Below are 27,927 nucleotides of genomic sequence, written 5' to 3' on the forward strand. Positions count from 1 at the left end.
TTTTATCTGCTGTTGTCATAGCAGACCGATCAATGGCAACGCCAGGTACGCAAGTGAACCGATGGAGAAGAAAATTGTTTCAAGAAGACGAATTCGTAAACCGATGAGGCAAAAACAACTTGTGAAGAAATTAACGTACATATGTGAGTACATTATTTATTGTATATAACGTATGTAAATATATATATTGTTTATTTTAAGCGATCTATTCAGATAATTAATTTTTAAATGTTTAATAGCTGGAATTTAACCCTTTCACAGAGGAAGTCGACTTTTGTCGACAGAAAGAAAATTTCCTTAACATGCGAATGTCGACTATAGTCGGCGTGTTAAAATTTGTTTGTTTGTATCTTGGCTTTGTTGAGAGTAGTCGCCAAAGTTGTACCGTTCAATTTTTTGTGTTCTATTGTTTTCGATAAACAATAGAAATCACACAGAAAACCTTTGGCGACTACAATCGACAAAACCAAGATACAGACAAATTTTAACACGTCGACTATAATCGACATTCGCAGGTTAGGGAAATTTTCTTTCCGTCGCCTTCCACAGTGAAAGGGTTAAAATGATCACAACTATTTACAGTTCACTGTAAGAGTGATCCTAACGTAATAAACAAACTGCAATTGTATACCTCCGCTCCAACACTGCCAACCCAAGGATCAAAAATATCAGTAGCAAGCGCTCGATAATTTCAGTAGATATTTTAAAATTTAGTCAGTGGCGTATATTGGTTAGATAGCTTTGGCTACCACCAAGGGCGCCCATGTTGTGGTTTCCAAGTGGTGGGGGGCAAATATTAGCGAGGTTTCAAATATAGTTTCAAATTTTGCTATAACTAATGTAAAAATTCTATTGGGCTTTCGATATTCCCAAGTACTATTTCCTCTTAGGAGGGAGCGAGCGCCCCACCTTGCCCCCCCCCCCTGATGGGCGCTCTTGGCTACCACTAACCTTTATAACACCTGTACATTATTATTATTATTATTATTATTATTATATTGTATTTTAGTTTCAGGGGACCGGGGTCAAGTTTTTTGAGTGATAAAAATAATTTAAGCTATTTTATATATATATTTTTTTGAAAGTTTACTCATGGTGTATCTTTAGAATCTGGGTTCTGGCTTCTCCCCCCAGTTTTTTACCTTCTAGATCCGCCCCTGCACGCTATTATACAGTCTTCAAAATAACAGAAGACCTTAGAGCATAGAAGATAAATATTATTTGCTCATTAGAAAGATTTACTTTATCTTATTAGTTATTGCGGAAAAAGGATCGTCCATTTCTAGCTTCATGTTCTGCGTGAAGTGTCCCTACATTTTGATTTGGGTAGTTGGTAACTCTACTTATCAGAGTAAATGGAAGTTGTGCAAGTAATAAAAACGCTGAAATAAGTGATTAGCCAATCGAAGGAGCCTTAGTTTGTAGGAGCATTCGCAATGTAACGCAAGTAAGCAATAGATAATTATGCCAACTATTGCAAAAAAAAAAAAAAAAAAAAAAAACTATAAAACAAAACTTGTTTTACGTTGACCCATACCGCTACGGAAAGAGGCTCACGATGTCCGAGACACTTCCCAGCGGCACCGAAAATGTGCTGTCATTGCACCTTGGTTGGACACAAATGAATTGTATAGGCCTAAAGAATATTTGCATTTTGTGGGTTAAAGTAAAACGCTCAACAGTAATACCTTTTTTGTTAAACTATGATAACAGTCATTCGTTGTTCTAAGAAAACCTTGTTTTGTAAAATTGTATTTTGGACTTCCATTTCATTTTAACACCAGTCGAGCAGGTCCGCATATCATGCGGGGAAGCAGGGGTTAAGTTTAGAGTCACCCCTCCGTTTTTTATAAAAATTTGGAAAATTTACAGGAGAAATGAGGTAAGAAATGATGATTTGGAGTTCTTATGTGTTGTTTAGGTGTGTAACTTTGGCAGTAAAGTTATGTTTAATACGAGAAAAGATATGTGGAAGTGCGTACTATTTGCAAGACACGGAAGGTTCGATGATTCAGCAGCATGTTCATTTTATGTCGAGAACAGAACCCAACGAACCTCTGCGGGGCTTCTAACCCGTTCTTACTCCTCCTCCTCCTACTACTACTACTATTATACTACTACTACTACTACTATTACTACTACTAGTACTGCTACTACTACTACGGCTGCACGTTTTAATGTTTTACTGCTTTTTTGTAGGTATGAAACTGGAGGGGATACTTTGAACTTAAGCCGGAAGCAGATTCACAGAATTAAACGAACATTACAATAGTCGGCTTGTGTATAGCCCGCTCCCCCCCGGGTTCTTTGTCACCGGAACTGGAAGAGTCACTACTACTACTACTACTACTTATATCGAGAACAGAATCCAACCAACCCCTGCGAGGCTTCTAACCCGTTCCTACTACTACTACTATTGCTACTACCTACCACTACTACTACTACTATTGATACTAACTACTACTACTACTGCTACGACTACTACTACTACCGCTACTACTACTACTATTACTTATACTAAAGCTTCCTTACCGCAAGATTTACATCTTAAATCTTTATAACATGCGATTCTGATTCATTATGAACTAGTATGAATCGTTAGAATCACTATGATTCGTTAAAAATCACTGGGGGGAGCGGGCTATAGTCAATCCCAATAGTTATACAGATTCCCAATCTCAGTTCCAAAGATAACGTTTATTTTTAATACCTGGATACAAGCGCTATACCATAGCTGTCTGTTTCCAAACGATTCGGATTATAGGATACAACAATTACTTAACACCATTTTACTTCCTACAGCAAGTAACCTAAATTATTTCATTTAGTATCAAGAATTCGACGTATATAATTAATTTATTTCTCACATTTTAATTCATTTATTACCTTAAGACAGCGACGTATTCATACATAACTGTGGAGCTTTTTAGAACAACAGCTAGGAATACGTATCTGAAAACATCCATCCTGTGTTTTGAACATAAGTTGTAATATTAGCTTTCTGGATTCAGGAAACTCCATATTATTTTGTTAAATAGTTATTTCATGCAAAATCTTACTTGATAAATTTATTTAATATTGGGAATCATCTAGGATACGAAAGTAGGTGGGGTTAAGCTCTTAGCAATTCATATTAATGTATATCTCAACGATATTACATAAGCACATCATACCATTTATATTCATTTACTGCAAACAATCTTAAAACTGTTTTAAACGACAAATTAATTCGTCTTTACGTTTATCAGCTTTTACTCTTTTTACGTAGACATTTTGTAGTAGTTATCAATAGATAAATATAAAAAAAAAAATTAAAAATGTGCATGTGTACAGAACTTAAAGCACTTCCCGCCGAGTGATTTAATATCCCGGAAAGCTGTAATTCATCGACTTGTTTTAATAAAATTTAAGTTGTAAATAATTAGTAACAAATTAAAATTTTAACATATTAAACTTAGTAGCAATAAGCTTAAAATTAAATAAACGAGTATTTAAAATAACATAAAACAATCAATAATCAGAATATGTACCAAGAGTGTTCGAAGCCTATTTGAAAGCACCTGTAAAATACGTGTTTTAAATCAAGCTAAATTATTAAATAAAATCAGATTTGGAGCGATCGATTTTCAGATTGTTACAATTTGAACTCTGAGGATGTCAAAAATCCATTTGGAACTAATGCCATCTTTAGTGACTTTCATAACCTACAGTAAGTGATCTAATGGCAAAATATACTCTCATATCAGTTCACCTTCGTCGTCAATATGACTAAAATCCTTACCCGCGGGTCTAGTAGTGCACGTGTCTTTGCTGCATGGAGTCCGGGATTCGGAAATGAAATGAAACGAAATCTTTGAGTTCAACGTCCCACATTAAATTTCATGTAAGCGATGATTTATGCCCTTTAGGTAAAGGAGGCGATGATTAAAGTAAGTGAATGATGACGAAATAATTAGTGGAATGAGAATGTAGGAAGAAAGGGAGTACCCGAGAAAACCCAGGACACGATGTTGTCCACCACACTTGACCGGGCGCCGAACCAGAGAGCCCACGCACCAGTAGTAAGTGGTGTACTACCGAGCCCCGAGTATTCATCCCACTATATGGTAGTTTTAGATGTTTGTACAATACTTTCGATATAAAATGTTCCAATCTGAGGGAGAATTTTCATTTCCGTATATTGTTCTATGCTCCAAATTTTGCTGTCCAGAGGAAGAACACTTACCTCTGGTGCGTGGCGAACCTGGTTCGATCCCCATGCATTTTCTTAGGTACTCCCTTTCGTCCCACATGATCATTCCACCAATGTTTCCATCATTCACTTGCCTTAACCATCGTTTCTCTTAGCCTCAAAGTCATAAACGTGGGACGTTAAACTGAAAGATTTCATTTCGTTTAATATTTTCTTTGGTATGTAAACAAATAGTCTGCTACAAGGCTCGTAAATGTTTTATTCAGGCATGTTGGCTTCTGAATGTTAATCAGAGAAATGAGTCTTCAGTGGTGCCACATATTATTTTTACCACCAGAAAAGAACGTTTCAATTCGCAATTTAAATTCGTAAGAATATCTGTATTAAAATAAAGCAAAAGAAGTTTACGGAAACTAACTGCAATTGGCAATAAACATTGACAGGTTTCTCATCATGTTTACAATTTCTAATGGTTGAAAATGACATAATTTAGTTTAATGTTATTTCGTTATATCGTGCGAATAAATTTACTAGAATAGTGTAGAAAACTACATTTAAAAAATACTTTTTAATATTTTGAACTTATTTGTTGCAGTTTTCATCCTTTTCTTCTTGGCGTTTATGTGGCTTCTATTCTCAGGAAGAGCATCTTCTGTGGTGACATGGGCATTCTATTCACCTACAATAATTTCGCTAACTACCGAAAATGAAATGAAGTGGACCCAGTGCATGCAACTAACAAAAGAAGTGACAGTCAATGTGTGCTTTTGTTCAGACCGTAATTTTTCAGCTAAAAATCTCAAAGTTGGTGTGAAAAGTTCCCGAATGTTAAATTTATTATTACAAACTTTAAACAACTATCCTAGTGCAACTTTTATAGATATTGGCGCTCAGCTGGGAGTTCATTCGCTTATAGCAGCTGCAAAAGGCCATCAAGTTTTGGCTGTTGAATCATCATGGACTCAAGTTTCCCTCATTGCTAGTGCCGCAAGGAGATTATCTAACTCGGACAAGATTGTTTTAATGCACAACATTGTGTCAAATAAAAGGGATTGGGTTCAGTTCGCTTCCGAGCCTTGTAGATCGTCTTCTGGTCGTGTTTCATTTATTGAATCAGGAAGTAAAATCATTCGACAAGTGCATTCCATCTTTATGGATGATTTGGTTCCGTTCATCAATTCATCAATAGTGATAATTAAATTAGATGCAGGTAAGTTTAACAATACATAAGCAAACGATAATATTTTCTACGCGTATGGAAATTTTGGGGAACATGTAAACAATTCGATGTTTTAACTATCAACTTTGTTTTTATAGCCCATTAATTTATAGACTTGAAAAAGTATTTTTATTTTTCCTTTAAAATTAACTGTAATCTTAATGTTTCGATTTCACTGCTTCTAAAAATTCTATTTAACCCCTTCAATGTGGGTGGCGAGTTAACTCGTGTCTTCAAAACGCACCTGGTGTGCGGATGGCGTATATATACGCTTTCATTTTGCTTTGGCTATTTTGTATTGCGTATGGCGAATATATTTGCCCATAGTATGAGTAATGTTATTCCCGACAATATTTAGCGAGTTTGCGCTCACCTAGGAACCCCAAGAGACCACACAGAAAAATTGGGCTTGATCTGTTGAGGCATTCCCAAATTTTGTGTAACCTAACCATATGATGATGATAACCATAAATACGACAATGACAAGTTATAGTAGCTAATTAGAAGCAACAAAGATCATAATGCCGAAAATTTCATTGTGATTGCTTGAGAGGTTCAAAAGTTATTAAAAGGTAACAAATTCCAAAGTTCTAAAAAAAAAACTACACTTTTTACAGCGGTTCGCATCTGAAAATTACGCACTGAAGGGGTTAAATATCCCACGCTTTGTGAAAATTAAACTCCGAGATGTATAATTTTAATATAGTAAACTCTCGATTGAAGTTTGATATAATATGCCGTCAGGGTTTGGTGTACTGTTTCGAACTCCTAATTCGTACCTTTTTTTTTTTTTTTTATTTAATACATGTGCTGTTTTAGATTCATTTTCTTTTGTACTCAATGTTTATAACATGTGATACCTGGCGTCAACTTATTTATTATCTTCCACTTATTTTACTTTGTGACAATATATTGTCTAGTGCAAGTGGATTCGGGATTATGTCCGCGTCATTTTCGTTGCGATTTGTGCCGTGACTAAAGTTATTTAATGCAAATAATTTAATACAATTTTCTACTTTGTGACAATATAGTGCAATAGTCGACTTGGTCACAGGCTTCGACTTTAATATAAAAACATACAAGTTCTTATTAATTACCTTATGATATATGATTAGCATCAAATTAAAGGCCTATTGCAGGAAACATGTTAGTCGAACTCTTTAGTATGGTACTAATCACGCGTCAGAATGACTCGGGGTCTTATGCAGAGTCGTTATGACGCATTATTAGTGCCATACTAAAGAGTTCGACTAACAGTGGCGTCGGAAGTATTTTTCAGCTGGGGGCAAACTGATTTTGAACTACTGTCTTCAAAATAGACGCGGGAATGTAACATAGGTAAGACAATACGAATATATGTTCGTGATGTAACATGGTTGGACAATAATAATAATAATAATAATAATAATAATAATAATAATAATAATAATAATAATAATAATAATAATAATAATAATAATATAATGCAGCTGTAAACAGTTTCGTGAGGGTAAAATTTCCATCTACGAGAAGCATCTTTTCTAATGTCCGCTTTCCTAATGTGCTCTGAATTTGTCTGTGGCCTTTTTCCAGTTCTTGAATCCTATGGCGAGAAAAGTCAATTCAGGTCCTTGCATCAGCATTTTACCTGTCAAATGATATACCTTATACAATCAAAACACAAAACATAATTTTTGACTGTATCATAATGTAACCAGGGAATGTATGAAACCATTCCTCGCGACAAGATCGGCGTGCAGTTCGTGAAAAATTGAAATCCTTAGTCGGCTGAGTTCTATTTTCTAAAACAGGAATTTCGAACTTTTTCCCTTGATCGGTTACACAAGATCTTTCATCCAGTTCTTTAGGCAACTGCTGTGTGGAAGTGTTGGGGAACATCGTCGCAATTTACCTGACACTTTGCTCATTTTGCTGCTTGGAGGTGCTCGTGGAATCCGGTACTTCAAGTCAGGCACATTGCAGAGAATTCTGAGATGTATTTTGTTGTGAACTTTCTGTACCAATGCTGGCACTGGTTGTTGGTGTTTTTTTTTTTTTTTTTTTCATAAACACCAGGAAGACTTGTATTTTTCGATACTTTCTTTGTTGATTATGTTAACTATGTGTTAAGAAGGGTTCTTTTTCGGTTAAACATGAAGTAAGGAACACATGTGTAACATATGCATTTCCTTGCATCCCTACATAATCAGGAAACGATTTAGTGACGCAAAGTTAGCTCTTTTATTTCAATGTCAGACTGATTTACAGGTTTCAGCACTCTCTCCTACATGGCCTAAGTGAACGTAATGTTATATGAGTAGTTAGGGGATTCAAGCAATCGTTGATGTGTACACTGAGTGCTCTTTCCGAGAACTTAAGCAGTGTTCATTTTGCCTTCTGTTGTGCTGGTAAATCAACGATAAAAGAATCCAAACACAAATATCACGTGAACCAAAATTTCAACTCTGCAAATAATAGTTGTGCGCTGAAAATTGGGCCCTTCAGCAAGTTTGGCTATGTCAGACCCAGCGGCGGCTGCTGAGGGGGAGCCAATGTGCCAGGGCACTACCACAAATAATACAAAAAATAATATAAATAGTATTTGCATCTTACTAACTAACTAACTTTTTAATTTTATGCACAATACTTTCCTTGCAACGTCATCATTGCGCACGAGAAGCTGGTTTGAATCGCGCTCAGAAGTAGATAAGCCTACATGTATCTCTACTCTGTTTGTGCCAAGTTCTCCCGTGCTCTCCCGACTGTTCTAAAAATGGTTTGTGCGCATGCTCGTTAGTTGGAGACCAGGAGGAACGTAACTAGTGTTTTGTGCCACGATCGAAGGTGGCTCGAAGCGGGAGATTTGTTTCGTCTTATATTTTGATGCTCTAGGAAAGGGGGTTTTGGTTTGGAGTTAAAGTCGCCTGGAATTCTAACACGTGACTTCTGATTCACTGGTTTCCATTGCAGTGTTTCCAAACTAGTTACTTATTACATATCAATATGTACCATCTAGATTTGACCCTCCCAAAAATCGATTTGGAGTTTATTTCATTATTGTGTTGTCAACGCAGGCATGATTCCTTCCTGATTGAAACATAAACAATTTGTGCGCCTGAGTGTTTGTGGTGTTGAATGTGATGTGTGTATGTCAATCATATATTTTAGCGAAGTTTTGAAGCTGAGTATTTAAGTGTAGTGCTGTTTTCTTTCTCTATATTTGTAATTACTTTCCGTGAAATCAGGACAATACATTACGATGAATGCGGGAAGTACTTTACTGAAATATCCGTTTTCGTCCCTATCATATGACGACAAACTAACTGTTAAAAATTTAGGAAAGTCAATACCTAATTTAAAATTGTGTGTTAAGCAAGTGATCCATAATAAGGAAAGATTGCATCAATTTAACATGAACATATATTTGAAAAACAGTTTGAATTTGTGGCTGTGATGTAGCCAATGCTTTATTTTGTTTTCCGTGTGTACTGTTTGGGGGGGGGGGACGCAAGCTGGACAAAATCTGCTTTATGTTTATAAATAAGTTTACTGTAGGCACAAACAACTTCATTATATATATATATATAATATGAATGTGTGTGTGTGTGTTACTGTAATAAAATAATGTTATTTGTGCCTTTACATGTACTTTTTTTTTTTTACGGATATGCGCTTTTTTATTGTGTACGTTTTGGCACTACCATATCATATACTTACGAGCCGCCACTGGTCAGACCTTCATATGACTAAGGGATGACGTCCCTAGGCGAGCATACAACCCGGAAAAAGGAACAGAGGAAGGAAAGGAAGAAGTAATTAGAAAAGGAAGTCAAGGCCCCTAAAGAATGTACCATTCCAACATTTGCCTGAGAGAAACCGTGAAATAACCTGTCGCGTTGGCTGGTCTCGGGGATCGAACCCCGGACCTCCCGAATGCGGAGCCGTAACGCTACCACTGCGGCACGGCTGCTCGTTATTGGCTTTGTGGGTCTGACAAGCTAATAATAATAATAATGCTTGCAATATTCTATAATCACAAATCATTGGGTTCACAGCAAACAGAAAACTATTTAGAGAAATACCTATATTTTGATTTTAAAACCAAGAAATTAAACATAAAGAAAATGTTTCTACCTTGTTTTAAAATTTAGAAAATCTGTCGCATTTGTTTTTCTTAAAATGTTGTTGATTTAGTGTGTCTTTTCAGGAGGTAAAAGTGAGGGGGGACGCGAGGGGGCGTCTCCAAATAATATGTACGGCGTCCCCCCAGTACCTAAAACATTACAATGGGCAAAGATAGACAGGGGACGGCGTGACGTCATGCCGCTACGTACCGGCCCTACCTTCTCAGATCCAATTTTACCCCTGGGGTAATATGAAGAAAATAAATTGATTGTTAGATATAGGACACTCTGTGCTTCAAAACATTATACCGTATTTGCATAAAAAAGGCACACAAACATGGAGAAAACAAAACACATGAAAGAGAAACATCAAAACAAAACAGTATTATTACACCAACGCCGTTAGTGCACTAACTTAACTACGAACAAGTATACTATACTGTATAACGATATTCTTTAAAAACTATCTGTACTGGTTACCCACCCAACACAAGTACATACTGGTCATGTGTAAAGAATGTTCCTCGAGGTACATTGGAATGTACATGATAGGTACGTGAATAGAGCAATCATGTGAAATACACATGTAAGGAATAAGGTTACTTCCGCCCAAAAGTACGTGCATGACACATACCGAGGAATGTATCTATTATGTGTATATCACGTACCGTGTATGTACTTGACACATTTACTTGGCATGTGCCAGGAATGTCAGTAATGTTTCTTAGGGCAGTGCTATTCAACCGGGGGTACGCGTATTTAAATCCTAAAACCTTAACGCTTCATTTTTACGTTCGAATGTCGAAGCATGTATGTATTTTGATATTTATTTATATATATATAAATAAATCAATAAATAATATTAAAAAAAAGCCACGAAACTAACTCTGAAAATAGATTCTCTCCTCCAGCATCTGTGTAGCAATTTATCTATCTATTAAAATGCTACAGTAACATTTAAGAGCGATTTTTTTTTATTGCTAGCCGAAGGCTAGCTCCCTTGCGAGGGTTACGCCCTCTATCCGGGGTGAGTGGTGAGAGTATTGGGGTAGTAAGGAGATTGGAGCTGGTCTATGGGATGTAGGAGAACTGGAACATCATGTATTTAAGTAACACTTTATTATACTTCAACTTTATTTCATTTTATTATAGTATCCATCAGACATTATGATCTTGTGATCATAATCATAAGGGCAGGAAAAGATGATGGTGAGGTGCACTTCACAGGACAAACACAAACAATTTGTTAAAAAGACGAATGCTGGTTATCTTCTTGTCCAGGGGCTACTCTGGACAGTGATGAAGACATGTGAAGCCCTGTTAGTATAATGGATTTACAGTGCAGTAAATGTGGGTGAAACATGATGGGGAAGATGATCGGAAGAATAGGCAGATGCGATAAAATGGTCGGGGTGATCAGGTGGAAGAGTTTTGAGATAAAGGGAGAAGAGCAGAGATAAAGGACAGGTGATGAAATTATAACCCAGATCGTAGTTGCGATCGATATCCATCGTGTCCACAAGTAGAGGGTGCCGTTGCTGAAAGCGGGTAGTTATGAATCTGAGCCTTAATTTTTCGATGTGATGAAGTAGGGTAGGAAACGTTATGCGGTCATACAACTCCTGCGTTGGACTCGGAAGCTTGATTCGGTATGCTAGACGAAAAGCATGTCGTTCGAGCACTTTTAATTTGTTGTAGAAGTAAGGTAATGCACTAACCCAGGCGGGATGTCCATATGTTAAGACGGGGCGCAAAAATACCTTGTAGGTATTGAGTACTGTAGAAGGCTGTAATCCCCATGTGGTACCTATAAGACGTTTAAGAAGGTTTAAACGATTATAGGCCTTGCGAGTGATTTCTTTAAGATGTGGGCACCAAGTTAGATGATGGTCGATAGTGAGACCGAGGTAAGTGACCTGTTTAGTGGGTTGAATTCGTGTACCGTCGACACTGATGTTAAGGAGATTCGGATTTTTCTGTACTCGAGAGCGCTTGCGAGGTGGAATAAAGACAATTGCCTGCGTCTTAGTGGAGTTTATGTGAAGTCGCCACTTATTGCACCATCGAAAGAAGGAGTCAATTGCTATGCTGAGAGAGGAGTTAATCTGTTGAATGGTTCGGGCTGTACAGAGAAAAGCAGTGTCATCAGCATATTGGAAAGTGTGCACATTGAGAGGAAGTGCCGGCATGTCAGCTACAAACAGAAGATATAGTAGGGGTGAGAGAGCAGAGCCTTGGGGTACACCAGAGTGAATAAAAATCGGATGAGAGAAGGAGCTATTGATGGTTACATAAGAGAGGCGGTTAGAAAGAAAGTGAAATATGAATCGGAGATAAGAAAGCGGAAGTCGGAAGCGGTGTAGTTTGAACATAAGAGCTAAATGCCAAACTTTATCAAAAGCTTTTTCGAGATCGAAAAGGATGAGACAAGACGGTCGAGCAGTATTATAATGATTGGTAATGAGATTTAAGAGTCTGAGCAGTTGATCGTTGATGCTAAAATTAGGTCTAAATCCAGCCTGATGCACAGGAAGCAAATTATGGGTAGAGAGATGGAGATGAAGTCTGGCGACGATGATGCGCTCGAGAATCTTGCTAAATACGGAGGTTAGCTGTATTGGACGGTAAGATGCAACAGAATCTGGAGGTTTGTTAGGTTTCAGAAACATTAAAGTAGAGGATGTTTTCCAGTCTGAGGGGAAGTAGCCGGTACGAAGTATAAATGTATAGACATAAGAAAGAAGAAGAAGAAGACAGTATGGTGCTTCTTTGATGTGGCGATAAGTTATCCGATCCAAACCAGGAGCTGTATTACGCTTGCGATTCACGACAGACGAAATATCGTCAGTAGAGATAGGAGCGGTGAGAGGATTATTGTCGGGAAGACTATGAGTTTCACTCGGTTGTAAGTAAGGTGCTGATAGGTTCAAGATGTCCGTGGGATGCCTCCGGGGAAAGTCTGGTGAAAAAGGAGTGAATGTAGTTTGCAGGTGGTCGGCAAAAGCGTTGGCTTTATCTTCATCTGTTTGTAGCGGACAGTCATTAATAAGCAATGGATAAGGCGTCCTGGTAAGCTTGCCCTTCAGCAGATTAAAGCGTTTCCAGTACTTAGTTGGGTGCGAAGTTTCTGCCAAGGTGTTGCAAGTCTTGACCCAGGTCCGGAGTTTATATGCCTTAACATAGTTTCGGACTGTGCGCTGGAGTTTGCGATGATGCTGCAGTGCTTCCAAGTTCCCAGTGCGCTGAAACTCTCGGAAAAATGCGCGGGAGCGGTGTATAAGAGGTAGATAACTTGGTGGTAGGCGTGGTTGGAACCGGGAGATTTCAGTGGTTGGTATATGAAGTTCGGACGCATGACGGATAGAGTAGGTAATATCAGAAATGCAATTATACAGAGCATCTTCTGTGGTAGGCGGCTCAAGATTGGCTAAATCGGCATTGATTGTTGAGCGATAATGTTCCCATTTTGCTTGGTCAAAACGTGGGACACGCCGAGATTCTGGTAAGGTTCGAGGACTATGAGGCTGTGGTTGATCAATGTGAAGTTTGATGGGTAGATGATCGCTACCAATAGAATCTAGTACCTCGAGAGTACATCGTTGGGAAAGGTTGACAGATGAAATCACTACGTCTGGTGTGGTTTCAGTGATAGGTCGGGTAGGTTTTGGTATGTCAAAGATATGGCCTGTGGTATGACTGGTGATGAAGTTAAGGAAACGTTGTTTCTGGTTATCTGAACGGCTATGAATATTAATATCTGCCATAATGATATAATATTTAAAGTTATTAGAGATATACTGAAAAAAGGAGAGGGGGATTGGGTGTCCAGGGCGCACATATATGGTGGCTATAGTGACATAAAGGGAGTGAAAATAGAGGGTGATAATGAGGTGCTCCGGTATGTTGTATAAGGCAGGGTGGTATTGGCGATGACTAATGGAAGGATGAAAGCCAACAGCCACTCCCCCATTTGCTCGGCGTGCAGCTACCGTAGAATCACAACGTAGTAATGTATATCGAGGTATTTTAAAAGACATAGCTGGTGTGAGGTGAGTTTCGTTAATGAGGAAGGCTTGAATAGATTCTTCTAAGAGAAGCTGTTCGAAAAGAGTATAATGAGTAGCGAGGGATCGAATATTAACAAATAAGAGCGAAATACCCATGATTACGGTGCAGTAGAAGGGTTGGAAGTTTCTGTGGAGGCATGTTCTTCGAATGGAGTGACATGAAAATACACGTGTGGGCCAGAGTAGGTAGCTTGAAAGGAACATTTAAAGATCAGGCGAGCAGAGCGATTGACCACCCCGAGAATGTGTTGTCGAAGAAAAGGATGAATGTTTTGCATTGCGATAGTGAAAAAAGATAGTAATTGTTGGAGAGTAATAGGTTCGTCGATAGCTGGTGGTGGTAGCGCTTGCTGAGTTGGCGGTAAAACAGGTCGCAAAGGAACCGTGAGTTCCGGGCTGAGAGGTTCAGCTGTAGGTTTCGCTTTGCATCGATAACTATACGTCGGATGCTGCTCCGGACATGTGGAGCATTTAGGTGGTTTAGCTAAGTTGGTACATGCCTTAGTATCGTGGGCACCGCTACAGTATCCACATTTGCTAGGTTGCGTACATTTTGAAGTCGGGTGGGAATTGTACGCTTGACAGCGCTCGCATCGCAATGGTAAAGGTGATTTTGATGGCTCGACGCGATGCTTTCTTTTATAAATGAAAGCGCCATAAGTTAGCAAGTCATCGATGGTGGTTTCGGAATTAGTAATGACTCGTACCATGTATGTGGCTCCATGGTCGTTTTTAATACGTATGCACTTAAGTATAGAGTGCCCCTCTTGAGTGAGTTCTTCCTGAATCTCATCGTCTGTCAGGGAAGGATCCACCCCCCTAATGACAACTGAAAGAGCCGGGGGTCTTCGTGGAGGTGGTGCCTGTTTAAACGCCTTTGATTCAAGTCGCTTCATTTCAGCATGTTTGCCAAAAATTTCGAAACTGCATTTGTTTCGTACAGTGGTTAAGAATGATGAATCGTATGACTTGAAGATTATCCCATTGCGTGTATGAACAATTTGAGCGACGGAGGCGCGTGGTAGATATTTTATGAGTTGCTGGAAAGCCAGCTTGGTATTCTCAAATTTGGGATCAAAGTTGGTAAGCAGGAATGAATGAAGACGAGGTTTGGAAGAATCCAGTATTGTCGGAAATTCATTAGCGTCGTCGAGATTCATGGATGAAACAGACTGCTCGGATTCACTAACAGTATGATGACGCTTAGACGGTGGCTGAGTTGAAGACGTGTGATGTTTGTCCGGTGTGCGTGATCGGGATCTACCAGAATTTTTGCCTTGGGAAGCAGATGGATGCCTGCGGTCAGTCCCCTGGCCCACTGACGTGGGGTTCAGAGACGGCCCAGGAGGTTGCGGTGGTAGTCCCGGATGGCCACCTGACGCCATCCAAATGGGCGCAAAAGACTTCGGTGAAGAGGATGATCGAGGAAGCCCACTGTGGCTCTCACTTGAGGCAGCAATACGCCCTCGCGGAGATGTCGGTCAGTGTGAGCACTGGCCCTCCACAAAAGAGATGAGGAGACGAAAATGATGATGATGGCCACGGGCTCCCACTTGAGTCAGCAATACGGACTGCAAGGGGATGTCGAGTGTCTGTAACAGTACAATCCTCCCTAAATGAACAAAAAATGCTAGTCAATGCTCGTAGAGCGTTAGCAATCGACCTCAGACCTGTGAATCGATAATCGATTCTGAATTCTGAGTGAGTATCGTTTAAGAGCGACTTTTTTTTTTTTTTTTAGTGCTAGCCATAGGCTAGCGTCCTTTTAGAGGGCTACACCCTCTCTGAGGTGAGAGAAGTGGAGGAATTGTGGTAGAGGAATAAGGCATGGCTGGGCTAAGGGGAATGAATTAATTTTATTTATTTTGGTTCCTGAACTAGGACATTATGATCTTTACGATCATAATCATATATAAATGGTAGGAGGAGTTCTACATTAACATATGAACATAACGTAAATAACATAACATAAAGAACATAGCATATTATTGGACAGAACATAAATAAGGAAATGATAGAAATATACATAAATGAGATAAGAGAGCAAATCACGAGAAAATTTGAAGCACAAAGATTAGGATGAGATAAAGTATATAGGTAGACAAAGAGTAAAACGTTACTATACAGGTATATGATTATTGATTAAGTGAAATGATCATGGAAAGTTAGACTACCAAATTGATGGAATTTAGAATGAGAGATGGGGCGATGTGCGATACACAGGACAACACAGGGTACGTTAGTAAGACAAATGTGTGTTATCTTCTGCCTAGGGGCATCTCTAGGCTGATGAAGACGGAGGGAGCCCTGTTAGAAACAAGAGGTGTCACTGTGCAGTGAAGGATGGAAAGATGTGAGGTAGATGAGCATGGGCTTGGTAGTCTTCGAGCAGATACAAATCCGGATGGTCAGGTGGTAGAGTGTAGCGGTATAAAGTGAAAAGCAGACTGAGTGGAGAATGGGCATAGCGAGTGTGGACAGGGTGGAGTTCATGATGGCGCATAGTATCCATGAGTAAAGGATGGTGAGAGGTATATCGGACAGTGATGAATTTCAGCCTAAGAGATTCAATATGGTGTGTGATGCTTGGAAAAGTGATAAGATCATATAGTGCTCGGGTCGGACTGGGGAGCTGTATGCGGTGTGCGATTCGGAATGCATGACGTTCTAGTATGCGCAGTTTTTCGTAAAAGGTGGGTGGTGCAGCAATCCAAGCAGGAAAACCGTACGTAAGAACCGGGCGCAGGAAAGCTTTGTATGTATTGAGAACTGTATGTGGTTTAAGGCCCCAGGTAGTGCCGGTGAGGCGCTTGAGAAGATTCAAACGTTGGTAAGCTTTGGCCGCGACTTTCTGAAGATATGGTTTCCATGTGAGATGTGTATCATAGATTATGCCAAGATAGGTAACTGTGCGAGTAGGAGCTATGAGAGTATCATGAACGTGAAGAGTAAGCAATGATGGGTTTCTGTGGACTTTGGAGCGTTTGCGTGGTGGAATGAAAATGATGGCTTGTGTTTTGGTCGCATTTATAGAGAGACTCCACTTAGTGCACCAGCAAGTGAAACGGTTAATAGCTTCCTGCAGGTCCTGATTTATCTGGCGAATAGTCTTTCCTAAGGCCAGCAATGCTGTGTCATCTGCATATTGAAAAAGATATATATCAGGAGGAAGTGGAGGAAAATCTGCTACAAAAAGTATATATAAAAGAGGTGAGAGAGCTGAACCTTGAGGTACACCCGACAAAAGAAAAATGGGATGAGATAACTGCCCATTAATGGAAACGTAGGAGATGCGACCAACAAGAAAGTGATAGATGAAACGAATATAAACAACGGGAAGTTTAAGATGATTGAGCTTGTAAAGAAGTGCCAGGTGCCAAACTTTGTCAAAGGCTTTTTCCAGGTCAAACAACAGAAGGCAAGATGGCTTGATGGAATTATAATGTGAGGTGATGAGACTGGTGAGGCGAAGAAGCTGATCATTAATTGAATATGAAGGGCGAAATCCTGCTTGGTGAATGGGAAGAAGATGTTTAGTTTCGGGATATGGATGTAATCTTTTAACGATGATGCGCTCCAAGACTTTACTAAAAGTGGATGTCAGCTGAATAGGACGGTAAGAGGATGTATCACTAGGAGGCTTGTTAGGCTTCAGAAACATGAGTGTTTTGGAAGTTTTCCAGTCTGTCGGGAAAAAGCCGGTTCGAAGGATGAATGTGTAGATGAGTGCAAGAAGATTGAGAAGCAATAATGGACCTTCTTTAATGTGGCGATATGTGATATTATCAAAGCCTGGGGCGGAATTTCTTTTACGATTAACAACAGCCAGGATTTCAGCGGTAGTAACAGATGTAGTAAGAGGATGATGCGGAAGGGAATGAGTGACATCGGGCTGTAAGTGAGGAGATGCGAGATTCAGGCGATCTGTTGGATGTGGAGTGATGAGAGTGGAGGACGCCGCAGGTGTAAAAATATCTTGCAAATAGTCTGCAAAGGCGTTAGCTTTCTCCAGATCAGTTTGGAGTGGTACATTATTATGAAGAAGAGGGTAAGAAGGCTTGGTGTACTTGCCACAGAGAGCATTGAATCGTTTCCAGAATTTGGTTGGATGACTGGTTTCGTTGAGATCATTGCAGGTCTTAACCCAATTCCGCAGTTTGTACGCTTTGATGTAATTGCGAACAGTGCGCTGTGGTTGAGTATGATGATGGAGGGTGTCAGGGTTTCTAGTGCGGAGGTAATCACGGTATAGCTGACGGGAGCGACGGATCATGGATAAATATTGAGGTGGAAGATGTGGTTTATAAGGAGTAGAGTATGTAGTTGGAATATACAGTTCGGAGGCATGGCTAAGAGTCGAGTTTATGGTAGAGAGGCTGTCGTATAATTGCTCTTCAGTAGCAGGTGGTGTGTGATGATGTAAAGACTGAGAAATGTAGTCACGGTATTTTTGCCAATCAGCTTTATCGTATCGAAGTGTTGGCCGCGGAGGTGGTAGATTAGCAGTTTTAGTGGCCTGGGTATGACGATACGTCAGCTTAATAGGTGCGTGATCGCTGCCAAGTAGTGCTAGAACGTCAACAGTGCAATGGGAAGCAAGAGTATTGGAAGTGATGACTATATCGGGAGTTGTCTGAGAAATAGGGCGAGATGGGGATGGTAAAGCGTGGATGATGCCTGTTGTATTTGAAGCCACAAATTGCATGAACATGGTACGTTCGTTGTCTGTACGACTATGAAGATTGATATCTGCCATGATGATGTAATGCTTGTATGTATTGGATATATCTTGTAGAAAATGAAGTGGGATCGGATGACCTGGTCGGACGTAAATGGTAATGAGTGTGATGGCTATATTCGGGAAATATAATGTAGTTATTACATACTCAGGGAGATTGAGAATTGGGCTAGAATGACGTCTATATGGAAGGTTGTGGTAAAAGCCAATTGCTGCCCCACCGTTTGCTCTCTGAGCTGGAAGAGTGTTGTCACAACGAAGGATGTTATAGCGTGCGATATGGCAAGTATCCGATCGTTTGAAAAAAGTCTCATTGAGCAGAAATGCATTTACTTTTTCCTCGAGTAGAAGCGCTTCGAAGAGAAGTTTGTTTTTGAAAAAGGATCGGATATTGAGAAATAGAAACACTAAAGCCATGATGATATGCTGGAAGAGTTGGCTGTTAAGAATAAGACGGAAGGTGCGACGTATGAAAATGAGCATCGGTATTAGAGTATGTTGCGTTGAAAGAGACGTGAAAAATGATACGGGCTGCGTGTATGATTTGTTGAAGGATGTGAGGACGTATAAAGGGGTGGATGTTTTGCAAGGCAAGTGTAGTAAAAGCGAGAAGTTTATCTATAGTAACAGGAGTGGAGTCAATGGGGAAATCCGTGTTGGTAGAAGAATCATGAGTGCGAAGTGGGGCAACTAATTCAGGTCGAGTACTTTCAGGTTGAGGTTTTCCTTTGCACTTGTAACTGTATGTGGGATGTTGTTCGTTACAGGTAGCACAACGGGGTGGAAGTTCTAAATTCGGACAAGTACGGGTAGGGTGGGTGCCTGTGCAGTAGCCACAGATGGCAGTGTTGCGACAGTTGGCAGTGGTGTGTTGATTGTAGGCTTGGCACCTTTCGCAACGAATTGGAAGTGGCGGGGATGATCGGGAGGGTTCTACACGATGACGTTTTTTATAGATCATGGCGCCATGTGCGAGCATGGTGTCAATTGTTTCTTGCGATGTTGTTAAGACTCGCATCATGTAAGTGGGTCCCTGATCGTTCCGGATGCGGAGTACTTTGGTGATGGTGAAGCCTTCCAGTTTCAGCTCTTCAGAAACTTCCTCATCCGTGTATGTGGGATCAACGCCCCTGATAACAATGGAGAGAAGAGGAGGCTTTTTCGGAGGTGGTGGTTGTTTCCGGCGAGAGGAACTGAGGGTGTCAATTTTGGCTGTTTTCCCAAAGATTTCGAAAGAAGCCTTGTTTCGTACGGTAGTAGCGAAATGTGGGTCCGTAGATTTCAAGATTATTCCATTGCGGGATTTGACAACCTGAGTGAGATTGATACTTGGGAGATATTTACGAAGTTGAAGAACTACGTACTTGACATTGTCGTATTTCGGATCAAAGTTTTGAAGAAGAAAACAATGAAGCTCTGGTCCTGGCGGGATGACTTGATGATGGTTCGGATGGTGAAATGACGATGAAGATTGAGCAATTTCGGCGTCCATGACAGCTGAAGTTGTTTGACTTAAATGCTGTTTTTTAGCTGGTGGTGAGTTTACTAAACGCTCAGCATAGCTCTCGGAACGGATTGGCGATCGCGATCGACTGGAGGCGTTCGAGACGGTGGAGGCAGTTGAGCGTTCTGAAGCTCTGCGATGTCGTGCGCTATCCTTTCGCTTTTCCACCTTTGTGGCTTGAGCCGGTGGGGCGAGGAAGACTGGAGGTAGTCCGCCATGCCGACCATCCATCGAAGCCCCAGTGATCTGAGGTGGATCCGCCATGGAGAGCAGGAACCGGGCCGAAGCCCCTAGATTGAAAAACGAACGAGATGGAGTGTGTGATGATTATGAAAGTTGATGTAGGTAAGGTGACCCGTTTGGATAGCCACCAAGGTTGGAACAGTTCTCTGGACAAACCCGTAGCACTACACACCCTTGGCTTGATTAGTCTGGAGAGTAGTGCTCAAAGGAATGACGCAGAAAAAAGCCCGGGATGAGGAACAGGCAGGATATCAAAATGCAGCTGTTCTGACGTCTGGTACGTCACAGCTGTTAAGATCGAATGAAACATCGATCGTGAGTATGTTTAAGAGCGATTTTTTTTTTATTTTTTTATTTTTTTTTTTTTTACAATGCAAGAACCCGTAGAAGGGAATACCTTCTCTTGGGAGTGGAGTTATGCGTAAGGGGAACAAAGGATAAGTTGGATGGACAAAGAGGTTTAATTTCATTTATTTATTTATTGTTTTTATTCATCAATTGATCAGGAATCGTTATTTATTGTACGTACAATATCTATCGAAATGTATGTGTGATGTGATGAAAGATGAGGTGCAAGTTAGACGCCACAACACAGTGATATTGTTAGTTAGACAGGTGAAGGGTTATCTTCTTGTGTTTTAAGAGCGACCGAGCTCTAACCTATAAAATTAGCATTCAAACCTTAAATTTACGGTTATTTGTGATTTCACGTCTATAACAAAGACAAATATTTTTAAAAGAGTGTAGTTTAAATAAATTACTTAAGGAAATATTTTTCACAAAGTTTATCCTTTTGAATTATTGTTCAAAGACCTTTGCCTTTAGTAAGCCTTCTCCGAAATAAATGCAAATGAATTGTGCTGCCATCTTTGGAGCTCTTTTAAAATACGCATATATGTTTCCGGCCCATCTTTCGACAATGAGATCTCAGAAACTACAGGCTCTAGAAAGATGACGTTTTCAATGATCGATTGCAAATTTCATGAAGATTGTCCAGTTCTAATTCAATATTTAAAAAACATGGGCACTATTTCTTTATTACATTTTTACGGGTACATTGGAAGTGTTGAAATTAAAAAAAACAAAAATAAAACATCACATCCTAATCATTATACATTCCAACACCACACTGTTGTATATAAGGGTTGTATATGTCTCCGGCATTTGTTTCATAGCCAAATAATAATGGAAAAGGAAGGATAACCATTTCTCCAGTCTAAGATGAACCTTTTTTGGGAGTGTTTTGCCCAATGAACACCATATATAACTGACATTATATTAATTTTGTATGTAATGTATTTGCTTATTACATACTGCATGCAAGAAGAAAGAAAACACTGGTCATACATGAATTAGAAACTCCAACCGGAAGTAGGCTCAAATCTTGCAAACGGTGCGAGATATTCAGAAAACTAATCGAAAAATCTCCCCTTTATGATACCCCTTGGCTATTTTTTAATCAATACGTCTTTAACTTGTGTCTGTAAAGAGACATGTACAGATGTTGTAAGGAATGATAAGGCGATTTATGCTCATATGCGAATAATGCGCTGTGTAGAGAGCGCAGGTTCAGCTAGTTTCTTGCAAAAATTCTTCAATTGAAGATTTATAATCGCCACTGATTTTCAATTTTGTCGAAATTATCTTCAAATTCCACAGAAGGTGAAAGAAGAAGCTAAATCAGTAAAAGATGTTTCACCGGTTTCAGGCTTATTGCCACTGAAAAGCGACATTTCCTGAAGGATGTCTATATTATCAGGCTGAATTTCTTTAAGGAGTTAGTTTATACTTAAACTTACGTCTTCCCGAACATTTTATTTCACGTCTAGTTTTAACGTACAGGTTTTGAGCTAATTCTCTGCTGTGTAACGTCACAATATAACCATCAATGCTAATTTTATGAGGACAATTCTGACAGTGGGGTTTAGAATGTTACAACCTAGAGAACGCATCAAACGTCAGAAAATTGCAAAATGACACACAGAATATATTAAAATGTGGCTAAACTCAGAAAGTGCCTATAGAAGTGAAAAGCATATGGCTAAAAAAAGCCACTATTGGCTCTTTGGAAACTTTGTGACTAACGACGTTCTCAAAATGGCCAGATCTAGTCACAAAGTAGCAAAATTGGCAACCCTAGTCGCAATACGAAGCAACTTACGCACAACCATGCCGTGGTACATGGGGTATGTGCCATTCACATTCCTCACATTCCAGTGAAGCATGTAAAAGTACCTTTCAAGTGTCAGAAATTCCTCGAAAGGCACATACCTAGCGACACATGCTATGCATATGAAATGTACATTTCTCAAGTACCAGGTACGTAAACGATACATATGGAACTTAAATGGCACGTTCCTAGAATGTACCTGGTTGGGTGGGTATACGTATCGAATGGCAATTTCTGATTCCCACCCTCTTGTATCTTTTACTTTAATATACAGAATTATCGGGATTTCGGGAGAGGTCCGGACCCCCAGGACCCACCCCCGCATACATCCATGTCGGAAGTGTTCTTGCTAACGTTTGTGAACGTGTCTCGCCCTGTCCTTTCTTCAGGCAAGAACATCCTGAATACTGTCATTCGTTAGTGCTCACAAAGGATATATTTTTCCTCACTCTAAAACTTACTGCACTCTGCATATAGTTTGTAAGAATAATTTAAATTTATAGGAAATATACAGTATTTCAATGTCCTGTTACGCATTTAAACTATTATCTCTTTTTAAGCTTTAAAATCTCGCTCAACGACTCGTTTCATATTGCAAACACGATTACTTAAACAACAATTCTTAAAGATTTTAATGTTTTGAGAATGTACACCAATGGAAAGAAAGAGAATTTTCAATTCCTTTTCCTAAATCTTTCTGTCTAATATGGGGTGAGAAAAAGCGCCCGTTCTCATGTCTCAAAGAGAAAGATGAATATGGAATACAGAATTTTTTTCACATTACCATAAAGAAACAAATTTAGTTTATATAACCACTTTTATGTGATGTATTTACAGTCTGAAAGTGGAGGGGCAAAACTAGTATCTTGCCCTCCATGAAAATTTCAGGGGGGGCAGCTGCCCCTGTTCCGACGCCCCTATCAACTAATATATGTTTCCTGCAGTAGACGACCCTAGTAGGATGCTAATCATACGTCAAACCGACTATGCATAAGGCCCAAAGTGTTTACTGAATGAATGAATAAAACTCTCGATTATTCCCTTATTTCTTTTTTTTTTCTTTTCTTTTTGACGATGCATCACTTAATAAGAAAATGTTAACATACTTCAATCACAAATAAAGAAGAGTGGCCTTAAGCACAGTCGTTTTGACGTATGATTAGCGTCATACTTAAGGCCTGGCTACTGCAGGAAACATATGTTAGTCCAACTCTTTGGTATGACATTAATCACGCGTCAGAATGACTCTGCATAAGGCCCGAGGTGTTTTAACAAGAAAAATCAAAAACAGCTGATAATTTTTATAGAAATTCCTGTTCATTTTATAGAAAGGAAAGGGAAAAAGTGCTCGTCTACATAAATTTATGAGATAATAACAAAGATTTCCTAGATACTCAACACCATTAACGATTACAGAATCATAATGATGTTAGTCACTAGCCGTGGAAGTGCTTACTAAGTAGACAAATGTTGGCAGACGGTTGGTTAATGGGAGGGCCATCGTTGCAAAAACTGTAGTTACCAACGATGACGACTTACCAACATTTTGTTAACGATGATATGATAAAGCTTTAGAGGGAACAACATACAATTTCTGAACATTGAGTATTGTTTCTTCTTCTTCTTTTACTTCTTCTTCTTCTTCTCTAACTTTCGGAATTATTTTTGCTTATTTCATAAATAATTGTTCAATAATTCATTAAATTATTAAATAACTCCTAAACCTTTAGTTTTAGAAGAAATACTTACAAAACAGTTTTTATGGAAAATTTAATTTCCTTTAAAATGAGCTACAGAAAAAGAAAATCGGTTCATAAACAACGGAGATAATGATTGTTTCTTGAAGCGAGTTGTCCGCCATTTTGATGACATCATCATGTCTACACGCCAATCACCAGTGAGTGACACCATCGAAATTATTTATCAGAAGGCTTTTCTAAATCAAAAAATCACCCTCTCATTTTATCTTCACGAAAGCTGCCACGGGATGACATATGCTCCCCTACTAAAAATAATATTTATTAATATAGTTATTAATGCTATGCTTGTTAGGTATTTAAATATTGAAATGCTTTAGAACCTGACAATTTTGCAATGTGGTTCAAAGAAACATTGCATGTACAGGTGGTTTATCAAAATAGTGGGTACATCTGATGGAAATAAAACTTACCTGATTAATACGGCGTCAGGTTACTGTTAACCTGCTGAACTTCTCTGATTTGTCGTCGTATACAGGCATATAGAAGTCAAAAATGGTTTACAAGGGAATATTGTTCCATTTAATGCAATGTAGCACTCAGTTCCGTCAGCAAGAATGGATAAGATTTGCTCCGCAGTTTGAGACCCAGAACTGACAACAAGTGTTCAATAACATTGTCTGGGAATTGGGTAGGTCAGGAAGTGTACTTCATCCCTATGTCCACCAAATTACACGTCAATAATTTTTGCAGAGTGAATTTGCGCACTGCCATTTAAGAAAAGTACTTTATTGGCTGGAATAAATATCTGCATGCACGTAGTTACCTAAAAGTGTTCGCGTAATCATTGGAAATAATCCGACTTGTAAGCGTAGTCGCAGGATCCACGGAATATTAGTACCAGGCAGGGGCGGATGCAGGGGGGGCGATCGCCCCCCCAGAAGAGGAAACTTCCTTATTTTATATATATAAATAAAACCCATCCCAAAGTTTGGAGCCCTTAAAAGTAGCAGTATGACAACCCACCGCCCCCCCCCCCAGAAGTCGGTCCTGGATCCGCCCCTGGTACCAGGAAATTACGATTACAATCCGTAGCATCACAGAACTGCCGCCATGTTTCAAGGAAGGAAGTAGAGTTCGGAGCATAAACTTGTTTGAGCGTCTGTTACATAGATGTATATATATATATATATATATATATATATATATATATATATATATATATATATATATATATATAATATGGCCGGATTTAGGGGGAGTGAAAAGATGCACGTGCACCCCCCCCCCCTTCGTTGTAAATATACACTACCTAAAGTGAGAAGCTAGCAGTGAGTTTTGCAAAATCAATAGTTTAAGTCAATGTTCTGAAGGTTGAAGGAAAATAATTCATCGAGAGCAGACACTTAGCATTTCCAAAGGAATTCCTCATTCACATCACAAATGCTTAAAGGCATTTTTAAAAAACTCAAATTTAATTCAAATGTACTGGTAGTTGTTGGTGCACCCCCCTCAGAGAATCCTGGATCCGGCCATATATATATATATATATATATATATATATATATATATATATATGTGTGTGTGTGTGTGTGTGTGTGTGTGTGTGTGGTGTGTGTGTAAAACTACTAATTGACGTATAGTAATAATAACCAGAGGCGGATCCAGGACGGACTTTTGGGAGGGGGTTGTAATACTACTACTTAGAGCTACTTTTAAGACCTCCAAACTCAGGGATGGGTTTTATTTATATATAAAATAAGAAAGTTTCCTCTTCTTTGGGGGACAATCGTCCCCTGGATCCGCCCTCTGATAATAACGAATTAAATATAGGTTTATTAAATATATAGTGTGGCCCGTAATTATGTATATGATATTTCAGAGACTTTAGAAAGAAACTAGCAACATAACTTGAATATAAAAAACATTACTTTCATACCTTTACTTACAAGAATTTTAACCCCTGTTGTCCGTGACATGGCTCACCAATGCACCATCCAAATCCATACATGCTTGCAGACGAAGAGCAATGTTTTCACAAAGAACTTGAGAGACCCGTATTGGTATCTTGTGGAACTCTTTTGTAATAACTTCCCGTAGTTCGCCCAAATTGCGTATGTAATGTCTATACACGTTGTTCTTTAAAACATCCCATAACAGAAAGTCAGATAGTGACAAATCGGGAAATCGAACTAGCCATTCCACAGACCCACGACGCATGTTTCGTTCAGCCACTCCCGCACTGCTATGGCATAGTGCGACCGTTAACTCCAGTGATGATTATCCTCACTCTCAGGCTACGTAGTGTTGCCATATCAAAACTTTTTGTTCAGAATTACAAATACTACAGTCAGTAAAACATCACATACATAATTATGGGTCATCTCCATATGTGATGTTGATTTGCATGTTGTATGCCCGACCTCAAAGTCAAGATGTGCCACTCTTTTTTATCTTAAAAAAATGTCTTTTGCAGATGGACGAGAATGCCGAGCAATTCAAAGTGCCTCTAAACTGTTGGGAACCACATTCACACCTTACTTATTTGTTCGTTGGAGTGTAATGACGATGAATCAAAACAAGAGAAGTACGCCATGCAGACAGCGAAGTCTCTTAACAACAGCTGAAGAGTTACATAATCGTAATTTAATTCCATTTGACTTTAGGACTAAAAAGTTGCTTAATCCTAAACGTGCTAATCGTTGGTGGTATGATTATGTTCTATGGCATCATCATCAGGCTCCCTTTCTTTGGTAATTATCACTTTTAAATCAATTACACGCAAGGGCGCCGATCCTGGAGGGACCCCGCCCCCCAAGCTCATGTGGGCCCCCTCATTGTATTTGTAAATTTACAATATTTGGCATAATTTGAATGCAGTTTGTCTTAAAATCATCATATATGCTTTCTGCATCTGTATGCCCCCCAATTTACAGAGAAATCGGCGCCCTTGACTATACGTTATTGATCTTTGTAAATCAAGATAATCTTGAATTCCAGAACATGTTCGGAACACTCCACCACTACTTAATCTCGGCATGGAAGACTCGGGTTTGATTCCCGGTGGGAGCTCATGTGGTTCGGATTCCACGTTAATCAGTAGGTTCTGTCTCATATAGACTCGCTGCTGAAAGGGACGTTAAACTCAAAATCAACTCAACTCAACCACTACTTAATCTCTTACCAACACCATCGAATATATATTAATTTGCTTTGATGTATTAATTTGATAATATGAAGTTTTTTTCTCCTTTCCAAAATCAGTACATCCAAAGGTTAGCATTCAGAATGGCGTGACGAGACTCACTTAACGCTAATACTTCCGATATTATTTGTTTCGGGTAGGTTTGAAAGAAATTTGCTACATATGGAATTTACAATACTTATGTTAACGCTGCCCTGTACAGTTTATAATAAAGGAAAGGATTATATATATTTTTTTTAATTTAAATTTTTAAAAGAAAAAAATCTTTATAGAATAGTCGGATAACGATAAGAAAGGTACGGAAATGTATCTGCATGAAAATATGAAAAATATACGGAAATGCATGAAATGAAATGAAATCGTTCTGTTTAACGTCCCACGATTATATCCTTTACGTTAAGGGAGACGAATGATGATGGAAGAATTGGTGAAATGACAATGTGGGAGGAAACAGGAGTACCCTGAGAGAACCCATGGACACCATAAACTTACTTGGCCAGGGATTGAATCAGAGCCCTACGGACTAGAGGTAAGTGCTTTACCAGGAGCCAGCCACTATGTCCCCTATCGGTATCAAAATATAAAACACAACATACTATGCTTTCTTTACCTAATAGCTATATTTCAATCGTTGCTTTTTCATTTACACACTTACATACAAATCTGACTCATTTATATCCAGCAATCACAGTCTTAACGAGAATTGGGTTGTTTTTCTAGTAATATTGTTGAATTGTCGGAAGAGGATTTCCTGTTTCGGAAATCTCTATATGGGTCAAAATACTATTT

General features: G+C 39.2%; 1 protein-coding gene across 1 annotated transcript; it reads left to right on the plus strand.

Moving 5' to 3' along the window:
- Nucleotides 1-27,863, plus strand: LOC145664915 (uncharacterized). The gene is made up of 3 exons (XM_081732016.1): nt 1-143; nt 4,788-5,402; nt 26,410-27,863. Exons 1-3 carry the CDS (start codon nt 62-64, stop codon nt 26,688-26,690), a joined length of 978 nt encoding a protein of 325 aa, XP_081588142.1. The 5' UTR covers nt 1-61; the 3' UTR covers nt 26,691-27,863.
- Nucleotides 27,864-27,927: the final 64 nt, after the last annotated feature.

This window comes from Thermobia domestica, chromosome 11 (genome assembly GCF_964235325.1).
Source record: "Thermobia domestica chromosome 11, izTheDome1.hap1.1, whole genome shotgun sequence".
Taxonomy (NCBI): domain Eukaryota; kingdom Metazoa; phylum Arthropoda; class Insecta; order Zygentoma; family Lepismatidae; genus Thermobia; species Thermobia domestica.